A 21,545-nucleotide genomic window follows, 5' to 3' on the forward strand; every position below is an offset into this window, starting at 1 on the left:
TGGCCCTCAGGGGCGGGCCGGCCATGTTTTCCCAGGGGGTGATGGGAATTACAGTCCAAAAGCCATGCCTAGGGACCTTGCAGTCCTTGTCAAGCTCCTCAGGGTTGAGGGGGAGCAGCAGGCCTCTTGAACTGCAGGACCCATCATCCTCCTTCCCAGGGTTGGTGACTTGAATGTCAATTCTAGGGGTTTTGGAGGACACTTCCCATCATCCTCATCAGGCCCAGAATGTCAGGGAGGTTTCAAGGCCTCCATTCTCTGCCCTGGAGCCTTTCAAGAGAAGGGTCGGAGGACACTTCCCATCATCCCCAGGCCATGCAGAGGCCCTCCTTGGCCCCTCCCTCCAGCTCCTTTCTGGAAATGCCCAGCATCCTGGAGCCCTCCGAAGGTGATGATGGGAATTGTAGTCCAAAAGCCATGCCTCGTCAAGCCCACAGACCCAGACTTGAGCTCTTCAGGGTTCAGGGGGAGCAGCAGGCCTCTTGAACTGCAGGGCCCATCATCCCCCTTCCCAGGGTTGGTGACTTGAATGTCAATGCTAGGGGTCTTGGAGGACACTTCCCATCATCCTCATTAGGCCCAGAATGTCAGGGAGGTTTCAAGGCCTCCCTTCTCTGCCCTGGAGCCTTTCAAGAGGAGGGTCGGAGGACACTTCCCATCATCCCCAGGCCATGCAGAGGCTCTCCTTGGCCTCTTCCTCCAGCTCCTTTCTGGAAATGCCCAGCATCCTGGAGCCCTCCGGGGGATGATGGAAAATGTAGTCCAAAGCCAAGAAGGCTGCATCGCGAAGGGCGCCAGGAGCAGCGAACCCATCATCCTTCTTCCCTCTGGTCCTGCTGCAGAAGCAGAGGGAAGGGTCCTTTAAAGATATAGATATATATAGATATAAAGGAATTGTATGTTTAATAGACTTTGCTGCCCAATGGGCTTCTCAGGGGAGCCCTGGGAGGAGGAAGGGATCTCTGGAGCTGACTCCATCTCTGGCTCCATCCAGAGGCTGCAGTGCTCTAGACAGAGTAGCCACGAGAGGGCGCCCTTTCCCCTTCATGAAAATGAAAGTACAGTAGTAGGCCTCAAAAGGAAGAGGCCTCAGGGCTTCGAGGAGAAGCTGAGCCTGAACCCAATAAATAGTTGTTGTTGTTGTTGTTTATTGTGTGCCTTATTTTGCTCTTTGTGGCCGCCCTAAGTTTTGGGCAGTTTTCTTAGCAAGAGTGGGGCTGCAAAAACCGTTTTTAACCCCGCTTTAACTAGTCTTTTTCTGTCTCTTTGCTATGGAATTCTGGGAGTTGGAGTTTGTTGGGCCCACGACAAAATCCAGCTCCCAGAATTCCATAGAAGAGAGACAGAAAAAAGTGTTAAAAACGGAGCCAAAACGGGTTATTAACGATGATAATAAAGGATTTTGAGGGCGTTTCTGGCTTATGGCGGCCGTATTATGGGGTTTTCCTTGGCAAGTTTCTTCAGAGGGATCCTCTGAGGCCGAGAGTGTGACTTGAACTCAAGGGCCACACAGTGGGTTTCTATGGCTGAGGGAGGATTTGAACCCTGGTCTCCAGAGTCCAACACTCAGATCACTATATGTCACACTGGTTCCAACTATATATATATATATATATATATTCAAAAAATTCAAAGCCAGTGTGGTGTGGTGAAGCTGTGTGTTGGACTATGACTCTTGGGACCATATATATGTGTGTGTGTATACTGTACACATATCTATACACACACACATAATACACACTATATATATATATATATATATATATATATATATGCATATTATATACACACACACATATATATACATACACTCATATACACACCTTATATGTGTGTGTGTGAGATATATGCACATTATATATATACTGTATATACACTCAGAGTATACACATACAAACATACACACATACACTGTATGTATGTATACACACACATTTTATGTATATTTACACACATATATACACACAGCACATACACACACAGAGTCACCGAATATAGCTCCTGAGATGTTATCGAAATGGGTTTCAGGAGTTGAATTAAAAATGAATAAATAGGGTTTTGAGGGGTTTTCCTTGAACTACAGCTCCCATTATCCTTCAGCTGATGAGACTTAATGGGAATCAGAGTCCAGCAACAGGAGGCAGGGGATGAGGGTCCCCCAATTCTGGTTTGTTATATAGACTATTGGTGACAGCTTTCATAAGGTACAAAAATTCTGGGTTTTGTAGTTTTACAAGCCGTCTCTGCCAGTGCTGGTGCTCCACAAAACTACAAATCCCAGGATTTTGCAGGACAGAGCCATGGCAGTTAAAGTGGTGTCGAGCTGCATTACTTCTGCAGTGTAGATGCACCCCTAGAGATGTGGTGTGCCTTCATCAAGTCATTTCTGACTTATGGCAACCCTATCCGGGCAGGGTTTGTTCAGAGGATTTGCCTTTCTGAGGCTATATGACTTGCTCAGTCACCCCAAGTGTGTTTCCATGGCTGAGAGGAGGATTTGAACCCCGGTCTCCAGTTTGTAGCTCAGGGAACCATTGCGCCACGCTTGGAAGAAATGACCCAAAGGAAATGTTGGTCAATCTAGCAGGACTGGCCCAAGTTATTACACTGCCTGGGGCAAAGATAATATCCCATTCCACATGCAAAAGCTGCTAAATATTGAATGTTTCTTCAACACAAGAATGGGACAGGCAGCTCAAAGGACTCACCTCAAAGGACAAGGCACCGCAAAACGAAGGGCACTACGAAATAAAAAGCTAAACACCTTCCCATAAATGTCAATGCATGCCTCTTCCATCATGCTCAAAAAAATGGAGGATGTTGTAAAATTCCTCCTGGACATAAGGTTGAAATGCCCTGGAAAAGGAGGACATCTGGTTGCCTAAATGCTTAGGGAACGATGCTGCGTGGCAAACAGCTCCCCTCCAATGTTATTCCAGCCACATGAAGCATCCGCCTCACCCTAATAGTTGGGCTATTCTTGTTCTCTGGTACTACATGCCCTCAAGGCACCCTCTAATCTCAGATTGGAAGCTAAACAGGGTCAGGCCTGGTTAATACAGTCGGTCTTCCGTATCCTCGGATTCAACTATCCAAAGCTTGAAAATATGTTTTTAAAAATATAAATACCTCAAAGCAAACTTTGATTTTGCCATTTTAGATAAGGGGCTTCTTTATACTATGCTACTGTGTTTAATGGGACTTGACTATCTACAGATGTTAGTAACCACAGGAGGGTCCTGGAGCCAAACCCCAGCAAATACCAAGGTCTCACTGTATTTGCATGAGAGGAATAGGAATAGCAGGCACTTAATGATAAATTTCAGAGGGAGGCAAGAGCAAATGATCTCTGAGTGTCCCTTGGCTATGAAAACCCTATTAAATTAATAGGGTCACCATAAGCCTAGAGCAATGGACCCCAAAACTGTGCTCTTTAAGGGATTTTGGACACAGAATCCCAGACTATTGGTAGCATGGCTGACGGTTTTGGGAGCTGAAGCGCAAAATCTCTTAAAGGACAGTTTGGGGACCACCGTTCTAGAGGCAACTTGAAGCCAAGTGCATACATTTCTATTGGCTAGGTGTTCAGGGGAATAGGGCCATTTATTTAAGACATTCCTCCTCCTGGACCAGGGCAATGAACTGTGTATTACAGAGATTATTGGGACATTGCCTTTGATTGATGAAATTCATTCAAAAGCAGCGTTATTTGTACAGTTGGCCTTCTGTATCAAAGGATCCAAGCATCCATGACTTGGAAATATTATTAAAATATATAAACCCCCCAAAGCAAATCTTGATTTTGCCATTCTATGTAAGGGCCACCATGTTACTATGACACTGTATTTAATAGGACTTGAATATCCAGATTTTAGTATCCACAGGGAGTCCTGGAACCAAACCCAGGCAGATACCAAGGGGTTTATGAGACATTCAGAAACATAGCTATGTGGGTCAGGAATATCAATAGGCAAAGGGATCTTGTAGCACCTTTGAGACCAAACTGTGCAAAAGAAGTTGTTGCATCCATTTAGCTTTCTCTGTCAGAGAGCTTTGGTGCCACAATAAACTACAATTCCCAAGACTCCCTGAGCCAGGGCAGTTGAAGCAGTCTCAAACTGGATTATTTCTGCAGTGTGTTTTGGACCCAAGTCTAGGAAAGCTTATGCCACAACTTCTTTTGCACAGTTAAGTTTCAAAGGTGCTACAAGATCCCTTTGCATACTGATATCCCAGTAATCGCTCTCCAGATTTAGCCAATATAATGTTTAGTGCCTGATTCTCCCATTTACACACCACAATTTTAAGGATACAAACAAACCCAGGTAAAGCTATAAGCAAGAATGCAATAGTGGGTTTTTCTCGTCCCTTGTGAGAGCCACCAGAGCAGACAAAGCTTTGAAAATGTCATGACCCCCATAGATATGTATATTTATGCCACTAGAATAGCACTAGTTGGCTCAAGCAATAAAGTCACTTAGGTGGGAGTACTTTGGTGTAAACTGCTTGGAAAGGCAAGCTAATGCACATATCCAGTTTGAAACAAAGAACCTGGTAAATGGGAGTGTGTGAGAGAATAAGAAGTGAGCACTAGAGGAAGGATGGATATATAACAACACACAAGCACCTATTTGGGTCCCAGCAGCAGATTTCCTCAGGATTTGAAAACTGACATTTTCCTCAATTTCTTAAGAGTGAAGGCAGGCAAACCCCAGAATCTCATTTGATTCATGTATGCCAAAGTGAAAATCAAGGATTTCCTTTATTTTGTGAAGCAAGCACTGGAAAATAGGCTCAGGCTGAACCCCTCTTATATAGAGAACTCTTGGCCACAATCGCCAGCGTCTAAATTACTATGCTAAAAGTATTGGATCCTAGTCTGTAATCAGTCTTACATGACTATTACAGGCTAAGTTTCCCTGTACCCTCAAAGGAAATGGCCAAATTTAGTTACTATTTTGGCTTTGGTTTTATTGTACCCGGTTTAAAGGCAGAGGTGCAGGGATTTCTATCAAAAAACAAACTGAGTTTCCTGACTCAGTTCCAGATTAGGAGCAGCTATGCATGCCTTGTAGTTGTGGCACAGCCCCTGAGGTGATCTGCAAGCACAGCCTTCTTGCTTGGATGCAAGAAATTAGTCTGCCTTGGAGCAAACACGGAAGGAGCAACCTCCACCAGTCGCTTCATGACAGCGTAGGCTGCTAACATCAATCCAAAGTCCCTTAAATCTGAATGAGATTTGGAAAGGGAGGGCTCAAGTTGTCATACACAGCTTGAACTTTCCTTTTTAACTGAAAGCCCCACGAAGTTTTGAGTGCACTCTCTCTTAACTCTCCATCTGCAAAATGGACGTTCCATATACCTAGTCTTGAAGGTTCACTTTTGCTATTGGCTTTAACAGTTGGCTGCATTTTGCTGGCCCAGGGCGAGGACTACTAATTCTAGGTACTTTGGTCACCAAAAGCTAGTTTGTGTATCATTTTCTTTATTTAAAAAAAAACAACAACTTATATTTCCTACAGAACACACAAGCTTTGGAGCCCCAAGGCCACAAAGTAAAATTGTTTGGCCCCCCCAGATATTGTTGGACTTCCCCTCCCAGAAATCATAGCCACCATGGCAAATAATAAGGAACTGCAGGAGTTGTTTTCCAAGCCAGGTCTAAAGGTTTCCTATCCCTGGGAACAATGTCTTCCACTAACTTTGCAGACCTTACATCTCCAAGATGGTAGATATAAGGAAAGCATCCTTTCCACCTTAGAGATTTTGACGTCAGAGGCTGAAGGAGGTAGTTATATCACACAGCCAAGCATCTGGAGCAGACTAAATTTAGTATTAGACATGCCAGTATGGACTGCCTTGGGATGGCCCCCTCCTCATTTTAAGTCACCCATCCATGTCCCATGCTTTTGTTCATGGAAGATCGCCAGCACTCTCATCCCTACTTTTCATGGTTCTTTAAGAAGCGGTGCAAAGATCATCAGAGACTAAGACAGCAATGATGGGTGCTGTGGCAGCCACTATAAATAAAGAGATGGCTAAGAAATTTGACAAGAGGTAGTTTAAATCTCAGCAGGTCAACTGTTTTGATCCCTTTGGAGGCAGTGGGGAAAGGTTGCACGGGGGAAGATAGGACAAATCAGCCACGCTGGCTCAAAGTAAAAAGGCAGCCAATCCATTCCAATCCTTTACTTGAAAACACAACTTCCATGCAGAGTTGTTCAGATTAACTGCTGATGTCTGAGCTAGCTCCCTTGGCCCTCTCCCAGCCACAGCGGGAGGAAAAGCTTTCGCTACAGGACAGTTATTTCAACCAACAATGTGTTCTCACCTGAACATTACAGTAAATGAGTCCTATATAAGAGAACTGCTAACAAAAAAGAAAACCCTGTACACAACTTTACAAACATATTAACATATAAATAACAGGAAGCTTCCGGCCAGGAGAGCTCCCACAGTAGTCTTTTTGCTTGAGACTAACACTGGAAGGGGAGAACCAGTCCCTTTCCTCAAGCATCACAGGGGTTGGTTTGTAATCTGTTTTTGTTTTTTCCTCGTTGTCAGTGCCTCTGGCTTCAAGTGAGCAGTCTGTGCAAAGCAGGCACCTCCCCTCACCCTCTGAGAAGGTGCCCCATGTGTGGCTAAGGCCTCGGTTAGCCGGTCATCGCTCTGGTCCAAGCTCTTGCTGGAAGACTCGCTTCTTCTCCCGACAGTGCTTCTTGTGAGCTGGCCAGTCTTTCTGCTGGCACTGCGAGCCACAGTACCGTGCAACCTGGCACCGCCCACAGATGTTGAATTCGCGTAACTGGAGAGAGGAGCACGGGACAAGAATCAGTATTCCCTTTAAGGGCCCTAGAGACGCATCCCCCAAACAAGCCAAACAAAAGATCTAAGGCAGTGTCAGGAAATGGCCTCGGAGAATATGATACAATAGCCTTGCTGGAGCCAAGGAAGTCTGGTCAGCACATGGATGGGAAACCATCTAGGAATCTTACACATGCCACCTGATTCATCTTGGAAGGCAGGCTGGCCACAGGATACATATATGCAACGTATACGGCAATTCCCAGAGGTGAAACCTCTCTTACGAAAGTTAAATACTATTTCAAAAGCTGCAATTCTTATTTTTGACTATTTGCAAGCTGTTTTCTCCCACTCACAGTTTAATGTGCACATTTCTAATTCAGTTGGACATATTTCTGAGCAGATATATAAAGAATCAAGCTGTCTATTTCTTCCTATCATGGCCTAAACTTCCCATCATGGCCTAAACATAGGAAACTGCTTTATGTCATGTCAGACAATTGGTCCACATACTTCAGTACTCGCTAAGATGAACTGCATCCATTCTCTTAAGAGAAGACCCTTTCACCGCCCAACCTAGTGATGTTGATGGATTGGGACTCTGTGCAGTCAGTCAGTGGCCTATCACTGACTTGTGCTCTCTGGACTTATTTCTACTCTACCTTCAAACCTGTCTGCCAAATAAAAGATGTAGACTGAGGAGATATAGTTTACAGAAATACCTTTTCAGGTGACTTATGTGTACTCGATAGGTACTGTTAATTCAACAACATTTAAACCACTCTATTCATTCTGGGCTGCCACCCCAGTCCTCCTCCCCCAACAGAAAAACAGTGAGCTAGGAAAGCAGATTTGAAGCAGCCTCTAGATTACACCAAGGGAAAGGATGAAGGCTTAATCTAAGAAGAACTGTTGCACGAAACCAATTGTATTTCACAGAATGGGGGAGAAAACCATTGGGAAATGTCTGAAGTTTGGTGGTCAATGGCCTAGACAATTATTTAGTTTAGACAGCACAGAGTAATTCCTTGCAAGGGAATGTTAAGAATTCAATGTTAGAACCAGGAAAGAGAGGTGGGAGTCTTTATCTATTATTTTGCTTCTGGTTTTGAACTCACCTGTTTCTCAATCATTGTGCAGGGAGGGTAGTGACATTCGTAGTATGTGCATGAGCTCTCCTCTTCTTCCACCACATCCCCGTTAGCATTATAGTAGCGTGTTACATTCAGCACAGGAAACTGCTCTTCTATGGGGTCTGTGGGAAGCTGTTGTATCGCCAGCCAGTATAAGCTTTGTTCCCTTTTATAAAACAAACAACAAATTAATGACTTGCTAACCAAATGATTAGATACTATTAACAAAAGTCAAAACACAACCCATATCAATACATGCTCATCCTTCACTGCTTTGCCTCAAGAAAGCTTTCACCGTGTTCTGTTTATTTTTACTCAAAAAGTAACATGCTCAGTATCAACGGAGTATATAAACTGCATTGGATGCTTGTTGTTGAATGAGAGGTCTTGGTAGCTGTACAGTTTGCGGCCAGAATTTTAAAATTCTCCTTTTCTTCTTTACTCACTATGAATTTATTTAATCTATGGATCAGATACTGCTTTACTAAAACTTGGGTATAAATAGGTTCCATACCCAAGACAAGGAAAAAACTCTTGCTACTTAGTGAACAAGATTTCTGTTAATAAGCACTCAGTTCACATGACAAAAGACAGCCTTCACAGCGAGCCCAAGATAAACACACCTAAAAGTACAGCTACTATTTACTATCAGACAAGAAGTAGCAACCTCCACTTGTTCCACTCTTCCACTTCTGACTAGCTATCAAGAACCACACTCTGTGCCTTCAAACTCAAGTGTCTCTTGTTTAAGATCAGGACAAAGGGTCCACAGTCAGGTTAGTACCACTGTTTTCCTGATGCAAAGCCCATTAAAAAAAAGACAGCCAAGGTAGTATGCTGAGTAACAAATCAAGATGCTGTCCAGTTTCTACCTCCTTTCACTCCTCCCATGTGTAACTCTTCGTTAGTGAGGAATTACCTTTGTTTGCTAGAGATTTCTTCAGCTTTGGGTCTCCAGCCCCATGGAACCAATCTCAGATTATCCAGACGGTTGTCCACAGTCACTGCGTTGAGATGCACCACTTGAAAGCCTGGAGCAATGCCTCCCCGGTGTCTCTCCCTGGAAAAAACAGTAACAAACAAACCACTTGCAGGTTTTTGGCTCTCAAGGGTGTGTCTAGACATTCCTTGTCAGTCCAATAACTGCCTGTTTGATCTAACATAACGTAGGCTGCCACTGAAGATAGAACTGTAGGAGATGCAAAATGCAGCTGCCTGGATTTCAGACAAGACATATCTCAGGAGCATATCTTGTTAGCTTAAAAGAGTTGAAGGGTATTGGCAATTTCCAGGCCGCGCTGCATAGCTCAGTAGCAAAGCCCAAGGGTTGGGAAAGTGTAACATGGCTCCAGTCTACAGACCCAGCAAGCCCCAATTCACCATGGTCTTGGGGGAGGCAAGATTATTGCCAGCCAAATAGGGAGTTCCAAAACATCCATCTCTTTTAAATGGAGAGAGGCTGCATTTCCACATCTCTATTGTAGACAACACTGAGCAAAACAGACTTGATACAAAGCAGCTTTGTACATTTAAACAGTGGTTTTTAAAAGTCATAAAGCAGAAAGGGAGAACAGGGGATACAGAAGTGTAACACAGATCTCGCTTTATCTAAACACATCACAGAATGTAGCTCTGAAAGGTATATACAGACACATTTCTGTCTGGAAACCTGTATTTCTGTTTCCTTTGCAAAGCAATACCTACCACAGTAACTCATGCAGCAGGCGTCCAAACCCCCTTCCTCGGTTTTTGTCAAAAGCAAAAGCAAATATTCTAGCACCATTTCCATCAGCATCAACCTCCATTCGAGCCTGGCCAAAGAAAAAGAGTACACCAGTTTATGTATTATTTAGACTGTTTTGTTTGCTTGCTTTAGACGTTTTTGTTTGCAACTCACAATGCTAACACAATAGCACCCAATTAAGCCTGAAGCCTAACAGAGAAATGTAATGTCCTATAAAAGGAAACACTAACAGAAACAACACAAAAATGTTCAGATAAAGGCCTAGTGAAATAACATGGTTTTAACATGTTCCCTAAAGCAGTGGTTCTCAAAGCATTTTCGACTTCAGCTCCCAGAAGAAACAGCCAGCTTGGCCAATGGTCCGAAATTATGGGACCTTGAAGTCCAAAATGTTTGACCCTCAAAAACAATGTGAGAATCACTAACCTAAAGGGTCTGAATGACAGAAATTTCAGAGACATGGCTGTGTTAGTCTGGAACATCAGTATGCAAAGGCATTTTGCAGCATCTTTGAGATTAACTGTGCAAATGAAGTTGTAACATGAGTTTTTGTAGACTTGTTGCATTTGAGGAAGTAGGCCAATTCTACGAAAGTTCATGCCACAACTTCTTTCTCACAGTTCGTCTCAAAGGTGCTGCGAGATCCCTTTGCGTATCTTTGCTCTAATAATGTACATTATGGCCTAAATCCAACAGTTGGTCTCAAACAGAGTGGACCCATTCAATCAATTGTTAAACAGTAAGTCAACATATGTTAATCCAAGTGATTCAGCAGACCTAATATAGCTATTTAAGGGAGTTTATAGTACATATATAGAATAGCTAAAATGCCTCAAAAGATAAAGAGTCACTTATTTATGCTGAGAAGCAAAGATGGGACAAGAGGCAGGCAGTAGCTGAAAGCAGACAAAGTGAATCTAAAGCCTCAGTCTACTTTGGTTTTTGCAAATGTCGCAGCTAAGGAAGTATGCAACCTAAGTCTCCATCCCTGAAAGGGCCTGTCGCAAAATCATGTTCCTATAGATGCTGCTCCCTCACATCTTTCCACTGCTTGCAGAGGGCAAGTATAGAGGGGCAAATGTGTTATTATTTGCCACAGAGCCTAGTTCAGTTTATAGCAACCCGATAAACAAGAGACCTCCAAATGCACCAGTCGTCAATTCCTCTCCTCTGGTCTTGCAAACTGAGGACCACAGCTTCCTTGGTTGAATTAATGCACTTGAAAACTGAAACTAGCTCAGGCACAACTACTTAAACTAGAAAAGGATGGGAACTGCAAAGGTTTGGCTACACTGCAAATCCCAGCCGCCCTTAACCAATATAGCTATAGGGATGCTTGGAATTACAATCCAGCAATATTTGGAAGGCCACATGATATTGAAGCAATAAGCATACTAACAGGCTATTAATGTAAGAGGAAAAAGGGCTGGGACTCTTACCTCAAAAGAATAACTCTCCACAAGTGGAATGTCTTGCTCATCTATCAAGGTGTACTTTGTCTGAAATCAGAAAGGTTATCAACAGTGAAGCATAGACTAACAAAACAATTGTTAAAAGAGACAGAGAGAGAAGTCTGTTACATATTAAAGGACGCAATTTTGGATATAGGGGAGGCTGCATATGTTATGACCATAAAGTTAACTAAAAAGTAGCTCAGGCCCCATACAGACAGGCCAAAATAAAGCTACTTTGGGCCACTTTGGAGGTATGCTTTTTAAATGATGCATGCATCTTAAGAGTCCAGAAGCCACACCAAAGCCATGCTCCAGTCCTAAAGACCAGAGCGCAGCTTTGGTGCAGCTTCCAGACTCTTAGGACCCATGCATCATTTAAACAGCATACCTCCAAAGTGGCCCAAAGCAGCTTTATTTTGGCTTGTCTATATGGGGCCTCAGTTATCTATCCTTGATACATGTCCTTAACCCAAATATGTTGTATTAAGGATTGATAACTCCATGATAGGGTCATCTTAAGAAACAACTTGAAGGCACAGAACATCAAGTACGTAAGATCACACTTTTTGGGGCCATATAATGCATGACACCATTAGCAATAAAGCGTATCACAACGCACACTAACTTTAATTTGGCATAAGGTACAAGAACTCCTTATTGGCTGATACTGGATAGGAGGTTACCTTAGACCCATTTGCCTATACAGCCCAGGATTATCTACTCAGAGAACCACACAGAGGAAGAGAGGCTTTTGCATCCATCACCAGAGTTGCCCTTTCCACTTGAAATGCCAGGAAATGAAAGTGGAAACGTCTGCATGCAAAGCATGCTCTCTGCCACTGAACTATGGACCCTTCTCCCGAAATGGGAATAGAAAAACCCAACCCTTTTGGCAATGTATGAAGTATAAACGACACAGAAGAGGGTTTAAAATCAATAAAAATAAACAAACCATCCCATTTAAGAAAAATTTGGGGGAGAAAATAGCTATTATCACATTTTAGTTCTTTTCTAATTGCTATAGGATTCCTATAGGATTTTATAGTGCGTTTTAGTGTTATTTTGAAATGGCCCAAGGGCTCATCCATAAACGTTTCTTCTCCTATTATCCTTTTCCCCCTCGCTAGATCAAGACTAACCCTCCCTCACTATCTCTTCTTGTCAAATACTGATGGTCCTCAATATCCCACCTGTTAAACCACCCACAATTTGGCAATATTATATGTGTGTGTCACGAAACCCACAAGTCACACTCTCTCAGCCTCAGGGGATGGCCATGGCAAACCTCCCCTGAACAAATCTTGCCAACAAAACCCCATTATAGGTCCACCTTAGGGTCACTGCAAGTCAGAAATGACTTGAAGGCGCACAGCTCTCTCTCTCTCTCTCTATATATATATATATATATATTCACACACACACATTTATATATATGCATTGCTAAAAATCCTAAAAGCAAACCTTGATTCTGCCAATTTTCTTTTAAATAAAGGGCACCATTTTATGAACCCAGAGGAAATCCTGCCAATAAAGCCCAGGACAGGGTCGCCATGCCTCAGAAATGCCTTGAAGGCACACAACCATATATATATATATGCACACACACATTCTCAACCTCAACCACACACACATATGTAGACACACATATGCATACACACACACACATATACATTTACACACATATATTGTATATACATATATACACACACATATACATACTGTACACACACATTTACACACATATATACATATATATATATATAAACACACACATATATACATGTACATATATATACACACACATATATACACATTTACATACTATATATACATATACTGTATATAATTTACACACAGATATTTACACACACACACACATATATATATACATTCCCAAATATCAATTCCCAAACCAATATTTGGTTAATTAAAAATACTAATTAAGAGACCCCATTATATGTTAATGAGCCTTGAGAATCCACTGATCTTGGCCTCTTAGGCACTAAATAAAACGGGAGACTATATATTTATACACACACACACACACACACGGCAACACCCCCGTTCTCTGACGTCACAGAAGGCGCCGAACGTGACGTCACAAGAGGCGGGCGCGCGCGTGACGTCACAAGAGGACGTCACTGGCGCTTCCAAGGGGGCGGAGGGAGGGGGAGTCTCCCGACCGAGGGGGAAAAGGGCCCCGCTCCCTCCCTCCCCGCCGAAGAGGCCGCACCTTGCCCGCCACCCGGCCGAGCCGCACGATGCCCAGCTTGAAGTCGGTCATGGCGAGGGGAAAGAAGGAGGAGGAGAGAAAGGGAGGAAGGAAGGAAGGGAAAAGGAAGGAAGGAAGGAAGGAGGAGGAGAGGGGAGGGAAGGGGAAAGAACGAGGGGAGACGCCGCCGAGGCCACGCGCCGCCGCCGCCGCCGCCGCCTGGCCTCGCCTCGCGCACCCGAAAGGAGAGGGGGCGGGGCCGCAGGGGCAGCTCCACGCAGCGCCGCCTCCTCCTCCTTCTGGGCCGCTGCCGCCACAGTCGCCGACAGCCCTTTCGCGGTTTCCACCAATCAGCGCTCGAGCCGTGCTCCTGCGTCACTCGGCTCCGCCCCTTACGCCACCAGACTCCACCCACTGTGGTACATCTCCCGCCTCGTCGTTGGAGTACGCATGCGCGCCCGGCCGGCCGGCACACACATTCTCTCCCTCAGTGTCCCACGTGATCAGGGCGCTTGAAGCGTCGGCGGATGATGACGTAGTTGAAACTCGCGGGAATTTCTCTTCTAAGGGGAATGAAAGCGACTCGGTGGGAGGGGGCGAGCGGAGGAGCGAGCGCGCAAAGGGGGGCGGGCCACGCTCTTAAAGGCGCCGCCGCCTATTATCATTATCATTATCATTATTAAAAAACCATAGAATTACCACATAATAGTATATATATTGTCCTTTCTTGAGTTGTTTGCCTTCTTTAAATCGAAGGGGAAATTACCCGGGATTTTCTTGGAAAGATCTCCTCACTGTGGAGGCTTGCCATATCCCTCCTGCCAGCGGGACATTCCCGGTTTTTCACCACTAGGGGGCGTCCCTGCACGGTTTCCTCCTTGACTCAGCTTTTTCCCGGTTTGAGGAGGTTGCTGCCAGACTCAGGAAGAGCCTTCAGGGCCAGGAGGTGAGGAGGAGGAGGAGGAGGAGGCATCGCTTGGGAACAGAGCCTCTTGCTGGTGGAAGGGAGGAGGCTGCGATGATCAGGAAAAGCAGGGGCTCCTCCGGATGGTCCTGGCCACTTCCCTTGGGTCCATCCCTCCCTCCTTCCTCCTCTTCCTTTCAGAGCAGCCACAGCCGAGGTGAGCTGCTCATTCAAACTCCCTGGCTTTTCTCCCCCCCCCCCCCCCCGCACTTTGAGACCCCTTTAACTGCCAAAGCTCAATGCTCTCGAATTCTGGTGTCTGTGAGGCATTTGGCCTTCTCTGTCAGAGAGCTCTGGTGCCACAATAAACTACAGTTCCCAGGATTCCATAGCACTGAGCCCTGGCAGTCAAAGCAGTGTGTTTTGGACACAGAGATCCAGTCCCTAGCTTTTATATCTCTCACACACACTGCAGGAATAATAACCCACTTTGAGACTGCTTTAACTCAATGGTAAGGAATCCTGGGAATGCTAGTGTTTGGGAGACATTGAGACTTCTCTGTCAGTGATGGCTTTGAGGCCACAACAGACTACAATTCCCAGGATTCCCCAGCACTGAGCAGTCTCAAACTGGAGCATTTCCTCAGTGTGGATGCACCTGGGGAGGAATTCTGGGCACTGCAGTTCAACTACATTTGGAGGGTTATGGGACTCCCTGTCAGAGATAGCTCTGGGGCCACAGTGTACTACAATTCCCAGCATTCCCCAGCACTAACCCAGGACAGTTAAGTCACTCTCAAACTGGATTCTTTCCTCAGTGTGGATGCAGCTTTGGTGAGGAACTCTGGGCATTTCAGTCCAGCGTTGTTTTATTTCTGCAGTGTATTTTGGATTAGAGACAAGGTGACCAAGCATCCTCCTCCTTTTCCAGGACATGTCCTCCATTTGGATCATGGCTAAGAAGCATGGATTTATAATTACATGGGTGTTTGTAGCTTTTATTTTTGGTCATGTCCTACATTTTTTGCTTGAGGGCCCTACATTTTGAGGAGAGGGCATTGGTCACCTTGGTCAGAGAGCTTTACAGGGGGTTTAACTGCCATTTTGCTGTGATGCTGGAACAAACCACCATTCCCAGAATGCCACAGCATTCAGACAAGGCAGTTAAAGTGATCTCAAACCAGATTATTTCTCCAGTGTAGATGCAGCCCAAGCCTTTTGCTTTTCTTATGCCTGAGATTTCAAAGCCCAGCCCTGGCAGCACAACAAACTACAAATCCCAGGATTCCATAGGATGGAGTGATGAGAGTGAAAGCAGTGTCAAACTGCTTTAATTCTGCAGTGTGGCAGCAGCCTAAGTGTGCCTAATGCAGTTCTTAACATGGTGCACCTCTTGCCTACAGAGTCTCACAAGACTTTTTTGTTTAACAACTTGTACCCATTAACTCCATTTCATGTCTCCTTTATTTAGTGGGGTGGAATACAGACAAAACAAGTCAAAATGAAGAAAAACCAAAGTCCCTTGACCAAGTACACACTTCTGAGAAGTATAGTTGGTGCAAGACACCTGAAACCGAGGGCAAATCCACTTTTTGTTTAACCATGTTTGATATGCATAGCCATGTTAACCCATGTTCAGTGTTAAACCCAAAGGGTTTGGTTATGGAATAAGCCTCTGAAATATGCAAGAGGCAATGTTAAAATAAAGCCATGTTCAATGCCCAAATGTGCTGTTTGAAATGGGGAGAGGGGGCTGGCCAGAAAGGAAAGTCCATTTCTGCTATCTGTCTAGGAATAATGCCCAAATGTCCTCCATTTTGATCATGCCTAAGAAACATGAATTTATATTAACATTTCTAAAAAAGCATCAATTTTTGTGTGTCCTCCATTTTTTAAAAATGTGTCCTACATCTGAAACTGTTGTCCTACATTTGTCCTGGTTTGGAGGTCCTGACTTATGGCAACCCTATCCTCACAGGGTTGTTGTTTTTTGGCCATGGCTTTCTCTCTGAGGCTGAGAGAGTGTGACTTTGACTCAGGTTCAGCACAGGATTTGAACCCTGGTCTTCAGAGCCCTAGTCCCATGCTCAAAGCACTACACCAAGATGAGGCTTTACATATGAATCATATATATAGAGACTATTATATATATATATACTCTATATATTATATATAGGGACTATTATTACATTATATATACGTACATATATGGTATATATATATATATATATACTGTAATAAGTCTATATATATAGACATTACATTATATACACACACACACACACATATATATATATGGACTATTATTACATTATATATACATATATAATCATAAAAAATAATAATATAATAATATTGTTACCTGTTATTTTATTATTTTATTACATATAAATTTATATCTCACTTTTTAGTATATATTTATATATATTATACAGTGTGTGTATATATATATATATATATATATATATTACATTATATATACCGTATATAAAATCTTATGCGATAACTATAATAAATTGTTACCAATACTTGTTGTTGTTACCTATTATTTTATTATTTCCTTACACATATATTTATATCTCACTTTTAGTGTGTATGCTTTTTAAACACTTAATAAACATTTTTCTAAAAAAAAATTAGTCGCAAATCACTATTATTATTATTACTACTATTATTATTACCATTAGCCTTTGAGGGGATTTGAAGGGGTTATTATTTATATATTATATATTATAACCACTTTTATCTCCATATCCTGCTTTTTTATTTGTTATTATTGATATCCCACATTTCCACCCAAAACTGGGACTCAAAGCAGTCCTCAACTCCAAAGAACAACCAATCAGTTCATTTATTACACAAATAGCCAAGGTATTCAAACCCTTTGAGCGTTTTGATAATATACACGGCGCTTAATGTTTAAGTCTTAATGACATTGCCTGTTGGGGGGACATCCTTAGGTCTTAATATTTGGGCATGGAGCCTTGCGTTCGGTGGATAAACCCAATGCGATGCAATGCAACCTTGATTCCATGTATCGCTTAAGAAGAGACATCATTCAAAACATTAAATATTCTGAACCATTTGATAGACAACAAGCTGTTTTCCCACAGAGTATAGCCACAGTCATAGAAGCATAAAAGCCCTCCTGCCAAATGTTTTCCATACTTGACTATGGGAAATACAGAGCCCCGGATGAGGAGAAAATGCCCATAACCTCAGATGTTTATTTTACAACTGCAGGACATGATTTTTCACACCTGGCCTTACTGACTTTATATGGCACCTCTATTCATGCGTTGCTCCCAAGCAGAACAGAATCCAGGCAGCCACAGAACATGAGAACCCAGCGATGTCACACAATGCAGCCGCCATTCATTCTGAATGATGGAGAACAAGGGATGCAGCCAACATCACTGAGCCAGAGCAATGGAGTTCCACCTGAAACAAACCAAGTTTCTGGCCCAGAAGTACCTGGATGGCAGCCAGAAAAGGAAACCCAAGATGCCATTACTCTACAAGAGATATTCACAACCCTACAGGTAACGTGGACACTTTGTCACTGCCTTCCCATGAAGCTGAGAGAGGGTGACTTGCCCAGGGTCACTCAGTGGGTTTCATGGCCAAGGTCAGACTTGAACCCTGGTCTCCAGAATAATAGTCCTACGCTCAAACCACAATGCCACACTTGCACTCATACAGTGTGTTGTGCAAATAGCTATGTCCTAATAATCTTTCCTTCCTTCTGTGGCTGCTGGGATTTCTTCTCCTTTATCATGCATGCTGTGTGTGTTTCCATTTCAGGGCTCACCAGGGCAGAGAAACATCGCCGCTTTTCCCTGACATTCATTCTGGAAGACAGAGAAGTAAGTAGGAAAGCGATTCGGTGGAGGATCACCATAGGCTCCTTCTCCACAAAGCTTAGCAGTGGCTAACATGTAGGAAAGTTGTCATGGAATTGTATATTGGCCACCACACTTTGTCCAGAAGAGGGTGACCAAGATGGCAAAGGGCCTGGCTATCAGGCTCTTTGAGGAACCATAGAGGGATCTGGGTACGCTTAGCCTGAAGGGGGCAAGAACGGACAGGATCTTATTCTTCCCAGTAGGCTCCGGCAAAAGCAAACTGCTGCCAGTTCTCCTAGATTGGCTATTCTCCCTCATTAACCGCTTTTGCCATCTTGACCACACTCTGATCTTATTTGGCCACAGGTGTCTCAATTCCTATCTGTGAAATCTTGGAGGGCATGAGGTGCTGGGAGCTTTTCAATCACCCAGTAGTTTGTTCTCTCTGTTTGCCCTAGAATCTCAGACTCCGGAAGGCCGGCTGCAGCTCCTAGGGAATGTGGACAGTCCTGGACCAGCAGCTTACCCACCTCCCACCACCAACTATAGGGAAAGCAGTGCTCCGTCCTACACCTTTGGATGGAAAACCCCTCCTAAAGGTATTGGGCAGTGATGGAGAACCTTTTACAGACCGAGTGCCCAAACTGCAACCCAGACCCCCACTTATTTATTGCAAAGTGCCATGTCCCACTGGCTTTCTAGTAAGAAACTCAGCCAAACTCTGTGCTAGGGTGACAGCATGTGTGTCCACAGAGAGGGCTCTGAGTGCCACCTCTGGCACTCGTGCCATAGGTTCACCATCACTGGTATTGGGAATGGGGGAGAAGGGGACGCTAAGATCCTTTCCATGCTACAGGCAGTCCAGAGCTAGAACTATAATCTAGTTATCAGACACTAGTTGGCCCTCCGTATCCAGATTCTATATCCATGGATTCAGCCACAGTTTGCAAGTATTCACATACACACATTACTGCAATTCTGCTGTGTGTGTCAACTGGGTAACCCCAGTGATTTCAGTAAGAGTCCTGGTTGAGGGTTAAAGGCAGGCTGCCATCATGGCTCCTTTGCCCAGCAATCATTTTCTGCTGCCGCCTCCTTTGCTTTTTCTGTCTTATCCAGATGGTGGCGGGCGCCGATCCTGGCAGAAATCCTGGTTCCAGAGCAAGAACCCTTTCATCAGGAAAGCAGACTTTACTACTGAAACAAATGTATGTGCCATTCAGTTGGAACTGACCCCTTTCACACCAGGAATGGGAAGAGCTTGTCCTAAACAGAACACGACGGAAAAGTGGTTCTGAATCCATGCCAATGTTGCAGATGCAACAGAACCCAGTTAGTGAACTGCAAAGATGTGCATCTGAGCATTGGCAAGAATGTTCTGATGAGCATCAGGCACTTCCAATGTGTTAGGCACTCATGATGCAATCTGGCACTTCCAAGCCAGTGTCTATTAGTGTCCACTGCACAACAGGGTCATGGCACATGTGTCACTCCGCTGACTACCATTGTGTAGCTGATGCCTGCATTTTCTAACATCATGGTGGCATCTAGGTGAATGCAAATGTTGCATAACATTTAAAATCCCACTTGTGAAAACTTGAATTCCAGCTGGTTTCCTACTCTGGGAATGGACAATTTTCATGTTTATAGTATCCATTTTGTATTTCTTATAGGAAGCCCCAGACTCACAGAACCCAACCCATGTTGCATGCTTATGTTGATGAGCTTCTTTTATGCAGTGTATTCACTATCAGTAGCTTTTTGTGCATAGTTTAATTCTGCTCCTTCAGTCAGCAAATTGCAGAGTTCACCCAGATGACCAGAAAGAAGCTGGTTTTATCTCCCCTGGAATATTCTGTTCAGTGGTTCAAAAAATAAGGCACTTATTCTCCATCTCTTCTTCGCAGTGGCCCTCTCCTTTTGACTATGGACATCCCCTGGGATCCATGCTTGTCAACCGATCCAACAGTCCAAATTTTAGCATGGGTCAGAAGAGAGAGTTCACTTTCGTCAACAAAAGTGAGAAGAGAACAGGTCTTACTCATCTTTGGGTTTGGCTGAGCCCTAAGAGTAAATTCTTGGCATATCAGGGCTGAGGGGGGTAAGCCGCAACATGAAAGCCAGGGCTTTTGAGAAGGATACCTTCTGCAAGGTTCCCCTTCTGTGTGTTCACCTTTTAAATCGGTTGCATGCCCTCCTGATACTATTTAAATATCAAATAATGGTTTTCAAAACACAAATATAAGGCTTTGGCTACTTGTTTGGGGATTCTTTTGGCAGTCTGCTGTACCAGTCGTATCACTGTCACCCCCTTTTCCTTCTATGTTGTCTTACTAGAACATGAACCTGAGTACAGGTAACAGTCAACAATTTTAAACCACTTTAGTGTTTTGGCTGAAGGGCAGGGCATAAATGCTTTAAGTTGGCCCTCAACAGGCACCCAATGATGATCCTTACCCTCTTCCCATCACTGATACTCAAGAGTACATCCCCCCTTCCTCTTGTCTTAGCTCTCACCTCTTTACCTTTTTTGCTGCAGATACTGTGAATGACCCAGCACCCAACAAGTATAACACTGACCATGCCTACAAGCAGGTGCTCTTCCGGTCACCCTCCTTCATTATCGGTCCTGCCCCACAGCATGTGTATCGATGGGCCAAAAAAGGTGAGGACTGTCTTGAATTCTTTTTAAAATGCTGTTCAGGAACCCTTAAGACAGGAGGGTCAGAAATGGAGTTCTCAAAGGAAGAGGGTTAAATACTAGAACCATAAGCCCACCTTCCACCCGTACATTTTTTTGGCCTGTTTTACTGGTTGATCTTTTAAGCTATGTTTGGAGATCAGTGCTCACGCCCCATTTCAAGTGATATCCATTGTCTTCTAAGTGCTTCTTGGTCTTATCTCGCATTACCAGCTGCCATGTTTTCCCTTGCTTACAGAAGACACCCCTGGCCCTGGCGCTTACAATGTGGAGAAAGGATACACCGCACGGCTGCCCAATTCCCCAAGCTTCTACATCCAAGGCGTCAGACGACCCAAGAAGCATGAGACGGGGCCGTTTTCAACAGTGTGAGGCTACAGCTGTAACGGAACAGAGCGCAGTCAGACCCACAGCTCTGTTCCCAACACACTGTACTCAAGGCTGCTGTTGCAACTAATACAGGCCGACATGTGTTCAAAGACAGAGCGATCTTTACCTTATCCATCTGGGTCTTGGCTTGACCCACTTTACTATGAAAAAAATAAAGGTCTTAGGAAAATACCTGGACAAAGGTAACATGTAAAACCATGGACTCTTGTTTAGGAAACAGAAGACCATTCACTTGCACTTTGCCTTTTTCCCAGCGACTATGGTAAACATTTTGGTTTGATTGTTGTGTGCCTTCAAGCTGTTTCTGAATTTAGCCTAGTGCACTTGGTATTCTTTGGCAGTCTCCCCTCCAAAAAAC

General features: G+C 44.0%; 2 protein-coding genes across 2 annotated transcripts; one reads left to right on the forward strand and one right to left on the reverse strand.

The window, feature by feature from the left end:
* Nucleotides 1-6,174: 6,174 nt before the first annotated feature.
* Nucleotides 6,175-13,573, reverse strand: ZMYND19 (zinc finger MYND-type containing 19). The gene is made up of 6 exons (XM_042480044.1): nt 13,369-13,573; nt 11,121-11,180; nt 9,642-9,748; nt 8,857-8,997; nt 7,923-8,103; nt 6,175-6,805 (listed from the first exon to the last, which is right to left on the reverse strand). Exons 1-6 carry the CDS (start codon nt 13,417-13,419, stop codon nt 6,662-6,664), a joined length of 684 nt encoding a protein of 227 aa, XP_042335978.1. The 5' UTR covers nt 13,420-13,573; the 3' UTR covers nt 6,175-6,661.
* A 4,060-nt stretch (nt 13,574-17,633) lies between these two features.
* On the forward strand, nt 17,634-21,364 carry STPG3 (sperm-tail PG-rich repeat containing 3). Its single transcript, XM_042478339.1, has 7 exons — nt 17,634-17,793; nt 18,056-18,117; nt 18,555-18,695; nt 19,216-19,304; nt 20,004-20,115; nt 20,636-20,761; nt 21,036-21,364. The coding sequence occupies exons 1-7, from the start codon at nt 17,681-17,683 to the stop codon at nt 21,167-21,169; spliced, it is 777 nt and encodes a 258-aa protein (XP_042334273.1). The 5' UTR covers nt 17,634-17,680; the 3' UTR covers nt 21,170-21,364.
* Nucleotides 21,365-21,545: the final 181 nt, after the last annotated feature.

Source organism: Sceloporus undulatus, chromosome 7 (genome assembly GCF_019175285.1).
Source record: "Sceloporus undulatus isolate JIND9_A2432 ecotype Alabama chromosome 7, SceUnd_v1.1, whole genome shotgun sequence".
In the NCBI taxonomy this organism is placed as follows: domain Eukaryota; kingdom Metazoa; phylum Chordata; class Lepidosauria; order Squamata; family Phrynosomatidae; genus Sceloporus; species Sceloporus undulatus.